Consider the following 6,830-nt stretch of genomic DNA (forward strand, 5'->3'; position numbering starts at 1 on the left):
AAAGAAATAAAAAAAGTAAAAGGTGACAAAAACCAAGAATAAAAGCATTTAAATCCCCTATCTTGTGGTCAAAAAGCAGAACCCACCATAGTAAGCCCACATCTTAATTCCACAAAGAAACAATATTTTACAATATTTTAAGGCGCTCCACCATCTCCATTTATATCTTAAATAACATCAACTATTAACACCATCATTACTAATATCTATTAATTTATTTATTTGTGACTTGTGAGTGAACAGGATCTATCATTTGCATATAAATGAATAGGAACACAACGAAATGTCTAAACAACCCACTCACAATTTCACCCGCAATCAATTCAAATTAAATTTTTTGGTATAGAATGAGTCGCAAGGTCGATTTTGATGATGAAGGGGTCCGAATTTAGGTTATAAGTATTATTTTTTTATGACTCTATCAACTAAGTTAGTTGACATCTGCATCAGTTCACATTATTACGATGTCACAAAAAATCTCGTCTACATCAAGATAAAAAGATAGATTATTCGATATAACTACGTAACTGTATATGGTTTTGTTTGGCTGTTTAAAACGCTAAAATTCTATTTTCAAAAATTTAGTTCAACTCACTAATAGTGCTGTAAGTATGTTTTCAAAATTCTACTTTATAAGTATGTTTTCAAAATTGAGATTAGCCGACAATACATTATACCGAATATGATACTATAAAAGCAATCTCGTCTACATGAAGATATCAACTAGCTTGATTAATCTAATCATGAAAATTGGTGTTTATGGTTTGAGTTTAAATCTTGTTAGCATCAAAATCACTTTTATGACTCTCTTTAAACAAAAAAAAAAAAAAAAAAAAAAAAAAAAAAAAAAAATCTAGTACATCAAGATAAAAAGATTAATTATCCGATATAAATACTCAACTATATACGGTTTTATTTATATATTAAGAACGGTAAAATTCTATTTTTAAAAATTTAGATCAACTCACTAGTACATTTTAAGTATGTTTTTAAAATTCAGATCAGCCGACAATTCAATACGTTATACCAAAAACGATACTATAAAACTAAAATAATTTATAACACTTACAACTTCTCTCTTACATCATAAAGGGAAAGCCAACGCATAAATCCATTACACAAACAATCACAAACATTCTTTCTTGCAGAATTAGGGCTCTTTATTTACAGACAAATTAAAGGCATTTGTTTTTCTCCTCTTTCTACTCTCTTCCTTCCCTCCCTTACTTTCTCCTCAAAAGACATCATCTTCTGCCTTTTTTCTTCACTTTTTTTCCTTTGTATTCATGGATGCTGCTCAGTGGTCACAGGTACATATACATACATCATGTATTTATATCATTTTTATAAATATATTTGTTTTTCCACTAAATTGTTTATTTTGTTGTTTTTACTTTATATTTTACTATTTCTTGACAAGAGTTTAGTTTATCTTTAGGTTATGATACAAATTAAAAATCCAAAAACTATAAAGTGATTTTAACTAAAAGTTATTTGGTGAATTTTTGTTGTATATGCATGAAACTTTTGTGTGAAAGATGTTGTATGGAGTCATATCTATGTCTTTCTTCCCTTTTCATTCTTTCTTTATTTTTTCCCTTTTATGTTTGTTGTTTTGTTGAACTCTTAAGCTTGTTCTTGAACCATGAAATGCTTTCACTTTTACTTTTTCCCTTCTAAACCCTTTTTGGCTATGTGATGGATGAAAAGGGGAGGCTTGCTTAAAGAAAAAGGCAATAGTAGTAATTATCATGTTTTTTGTTTTTTCTTTGTGACCTCCCCTATTCAATCTAGTTCAAAAATTAAACTTGAATTTCAAAATAGTTTAGGATCGGCTAACCCGAATCATCATATCAACTCGTTAATACTATTTTTCTAAATTCAATCTTACATAAAGTTATTTTATGGTGTTTGGTAGCACCATCTTCATCTCATTTTCTCATTATACATCTTATTAATTGGCTTCTTGTATGTTCAATTCAATTTAGTTAAATAGTGAGATGACCACTTTGTTCTTTTCTTAGCTTTACAACTTTTGTAACTTAGCTTACTTTCTCTTTTCTTGGTTGTTGTGGGGATATTAGCAAATGGCTAGTAATTTGCAAAGGCCAATGGAAGAAGTGACTAGTAGTCCTACTACACCAAATACTAATCCAAACAATCCCACAATTCCAAGAGGTGTAACACAACAACAAGCACTAGAAAGAAGAACAAGGCCACAAAAAGATCAAAACTTGGGTTGTCCAAGGTGCCATTCAACCAACACCAAGTTTTGCTACTACAACAACTATAGCCTCACTCAGCCAAGGTACTTTTGCAAGACTTGTAGAAGGTATTGGACTCAAGGTGGGTCCCTTAGGAGTGTTCCGGTGGGTGGTGGCTCAAGGAAAAACAAGAGATCTTCCTCTTCTTCATCAATTTTAACATCACCACAACCGCCGTCGCAATCAACCACCTCTTCACTACCATCAATGCACAACAAGTTAATGATTCCTGACCTAAACCCACCAACTTCACTGTCACACTTACTCACTTCCTCTCAAAACCCTAATATCAAATTCCTTGAAGGTCATGATCTTAATCTTGCTTTTCCAATGCAAAGTCTATTTCATCATCATAATATTGATCATCAATTGCCTAAAATTGAAGGAAATAACAACCCAAATGAAAATCATGAACCACCCATCAACTTAAATCCCAATAATATGTCTACAAATAATTCAATTTCGACGAAAACAACAACTACAACTACTCCTACTTCCACTCCATTTTCAGCCCTTGAGCTACTAAGGACAGGAATTGCTTCTAGAGGCGGAAACTTAAACCCATATGCCCATATGCCAATGCCGGGTTCAAGTACCCTTTATCAATCTGGATACCCGAATATGCAAGAATTCAAGCCAAGTATGAACATGTTTTCACCACCAAGTGATCATCACAACAATATGGATGGATCAAATGACCATCATCATCATCATCATAATGAAAGTCATACCAATGATGATAACAACATTGTTCAAAGTGGTGCAAGGCTTTTATTTCCATTTGCTGATATGAACAAGCTTGCAACAAATACTCAGCAACATCATCATGATGATCATATTGATGAAAATGATCAAAGTAAAGGCAATGGAAATGATGATCATCATCACCATGATCTTAATCATCATCATACTGGATATTGGAGTGGCATGTTAGGTGGTGGAACATGGTAAAGTACTTCCAAATTAAAGAGGGGAGAAAATATTTACATATCCTCTTTAACTTTACATTTCATTTTTATTAAAACTTAAATTTACATTGTTAGTTATCACTTGTTTGTGGTTTTTAAAGACTAACTTTATATTATATATGGGGGTGGGTACATTTTATGTATTTTATTTTGTACTATTTTAATTATATTCAAGTAGTTTATAGATAGATTTTTAATTTAATGCTTTTTTTTAATTAGGGTTTTGGGGGTTTATAGTTAATTAGAGGGCTTACTTAGTTGAGATAGAAGAAGAGGTGAATACAAGACCAAAAGAGTAAATATTTTTACTCATTGTCTATATTCATATCTTCTCCTATCTTCCTTTATGTTGTATCCTTCTCTAATGATGTGTTTGATCTAAATCTTGTATCAATTTTAAACTTGAGATAGTTTATAGTTTCATATTTTGAGTTTAAGAGCTTGTTGTCTTTGCTAAATTGTTTAAGCTATAACACGATCGTTTGTTTACCTTTTATATTTCTAGTGAGGTATTTTTAATCAAGGGTGAGTATTTTTATTTATATGCAATTTGTTTTTTTTATTTACTCAATAATTAATTATCTTCTTTAATTTGCATTTGTGTATATAATCAAGAAGGGAGAATTGATGGATGAGTTAATACTAGTGTGGCATCTATATCTCACCCTCTCTCTTTCAATGTTAGGGTGTCAGGTCTGACATCTTTATCTATTTTGGGGATAGAGATTGAGAATCTTCCAGCCTTGAAAAACACTTGCATGAAGCAAATGGGAAATTGATTTAAAAAATAAGAATTTAAATCATTAATGAATTAAAACGGGTCAATCTGGTAGAATTTGGTAGTTTATGTAATTTTAATTTCGTCTTGGTATTTGTTTGTTTCCAAAAATATTGGTGTTATGTATAAAATCGATCATGAAACTCCAACCATTGTTTAAACTTTTAGTTGAGATGGTTTTTTAACCTGGTATTAAAGTCAGCTTGACCAAATTAAAAGGTCACGGTTCGACTTACATTTGTGGAGAGGCCCACAATTGCATCCACACTTCAAGCCCAAAGGACATTTGTGTAAGGGGGCATACATGTTAGAATATAAAATCGATCATACGACTTTTAAATTTTTGGTTAAGATGGTTTCTTGACATGCATGTTGTCAAAAGTCGCGTTTTCAAATCAACTAAATCCTTTGGTTTAATAATATAACTCGTTATTTCACTAGTAGAGTTCCCGTGCTACAGCACGGTATTAAATATAATTTTAGTAAGAGGTAGAAAACGAAAGTTTACTACCATCAAACGACACTTTAAGTTGAGTTATTTTTGTCTCAAACTATTTTTGTTTTATTGTTAAAAATAACACTATAATATTATATCGTTACATGATATGACATTAAAATAAGTTTAGGTGATGTAAGATCTAATTAAAATGCGTATTACCTTATAACGAAAACAGATAAAAACAGTATACTACGCATTTAAAAAGACAATTTACAAATAATTAACTAATATTTTATAATTTAATAAAAAAAATACGTAAAAATTTGTTACCTCATTTAGAAAATCATATTTAGAGTCTAACTGATGAAAGATAATATAAAAAGGAGATTTGTGTAATTTTAGAGTGTAACTAATGAAGGATAACATTTATGGGAAAGATTGTATAATAAATTAGGGATAATAATTGTTTCTTGTAAAAGAGGTAAAATATAAATGTAATATTGTTTCCATGTATAGTTTTAAGAGTTATTTTCTTAGGCGGAAAAACTACAAATAATTTTTATTCTCTTAGTAGTAGGGGGGATTCTCATAAATGTCTCATATATCAATTATTTTAGTTGGTAAAGTTATGAGTAGTGATGCTCATAACATGGTTCAAATTCCAATCCTTATAGCTCTCTTTAAAAAAAATAATGTCTCGTAACCTGATCATTTGTATGTAATTGTTGATCAAGTAATCAAATTACGACAAGATAAGACTAATTTTAAATTGTTTATAAATAAAATAATAAGTGTACCTGCCTCAACAAAAGTTTACCTAGCTGTCAAAAAAAAAAAAAAAAAAAACAAAAGTTTACCTAATCATACAGTTAAGCGCCACTAAAGACATGTATAAGAAGACCAATGCTTACAAATCTCCGTCTATATATCTAACACATCCTTAAATGTTCACTCTATCTTACTCGTACATGTTTTGGTAAAATCAGTTGACGAGGATAACTAGCTCCTAGACAAACAGATCGATATGAGTTCTAACTTGAACCTTAAAGTGTCAAAGAGGATCGTTGTATAATAAAAAATGGTCTTTGGTAGATTGTCCTACAGCTACGATGCGATTATGTATTATTGACTCGGCAGCTTGAATTATTGACCCGTCAGTTTGTATAACAACAACCTTATAATGTTTGTGTATCGTCACATTTATAATTATCGTCAAATCAGATCTCTAAGAAATTACTTCGTATAAGGTTATTGTACACTTATATATCGTATAACAATCAGGAGAATTATTGCTCTACTACTTAATTTCCCAGCACATTTAGCTCTTATAATTCAAAGACAAAAGCAAATACAGAGTATATAAAAGAGGTACCCCCCATATTCGACTAGAGGTTTATGACGGTATGTTTTCCTTTTCTGACATTTTGGACCAGTATTCATTAAAAATTCACATTTGGTAAAATTACCTGAAAGAATAGCTGAAACCTAAAAAAGTAGGTGAAAACTGAAAAAATAACTGAAACCTGAAAAAGTAACTGATAAGGTAAGCTAAAAATTAGGAGCTGAAAATTAGGAATTGATAAGATAACTGGTTATATAAAAACTAGTTTAGACCCCGTGCATTATATGCACGGTATTTAAAGTTTTAATATTTTAGACCTCGTACATTATATGCACGATATTTAAAGTTTTAATATTTTTATAAAATTATTTATATAATATTGATATTTTAGGAGTAATTGTTTACATTTGTCATTATTATATTTTGCTTGGATAAATAAAAGTTAGAACTGAAAATTAGTTAAGAGAATTGAGTCATGAGTTAAAATATATTCTAATGAAAATTTTTTTATAGCATAAAACTAAAGAGTTTCAATTTATACTTTTTTTTTTCAATTTTCTTTATCACGAAAGTAATAACAACAATCGTTTTATATAGAATATGGATCAACTCATCATCTAATAATAGGAATAATAAAAGATTTAGCAGTTTATACTTTTATATCAAATTTTTTATTTTAATTAAAATAATATAGTTTAGAGTTTAATGAAAATAATATAATTTGATGAAAAGATTAAATGAAAATATAATAGATTAATTAAATTGTCATTGCTAGTTTCCTTATTTAGTGAATGAATATAATTATATCATTAGTTTCCTTTTTTAAGAATATGCTTTTTGGCGGGAAAATGATAGAGTTCGCCTATTCATTTAGTAAATAGGGGATGTGTTTGACAAACTAGCTGAAAAAGTAGCTGATTTTGGTAAAATGACGCAAAAAGATATGAAATTTATTTAATATTATAGAATAAAAGGGTACAAAATGAAAAATAAGTCATTTCATGTACCTGATTTCTCAAATGCTACCCGAGATAGCATT

At 29.6% G+C, this 6,830-nt stretch overlaps 1 protein-coding gene across 1 annotated transcript; it reads left to right on the top strand.

The window, feature by feature from the left end:
* Nucleotides 1-1,159: 1,159 nt before the first annotated feature.
* LOC141596861 (dof zinc finger protein DOF3.7-like) lies at nucleotides 1,160-3,705 on the top strand. The gene is made up of 2 exons (XM_074417120.1): nucleotides 1,160-1,310; nucleotides 2,085-3,705. The coding sequence occupies exons 1-2, from the start codon at nucleotides 1,287-1,289 to the stop codon at nucleotides 3,213-3,215; spliced, it is 1,155 nt and encodes a 384-aa protein (XP_074273221.1). The 5' UTR covers nucleotides 1,160-1,286; the 3' UTR covers nucleotides 3,216-3,705.
* Nucleotides 3,706-6,830: the final 3,125 nt, after the last annotated feature.

The sequence above is a fragment of the Silene latifolia genome, chromosome 8, assembly GCF_048544455.1.
Source record: "Silene latifolia isolate original U9 population chromosome 8, ASM4854445v1, whole genome shotgun sequence".
Classification (NCBI taxonomy): domain Eukaryota; kingdom Viridiplantae; phylum Streptophyta; class Magnoliopsida; order Caryophyllales; family Caryophyllaceae; genus Silene; species Silene latifolia.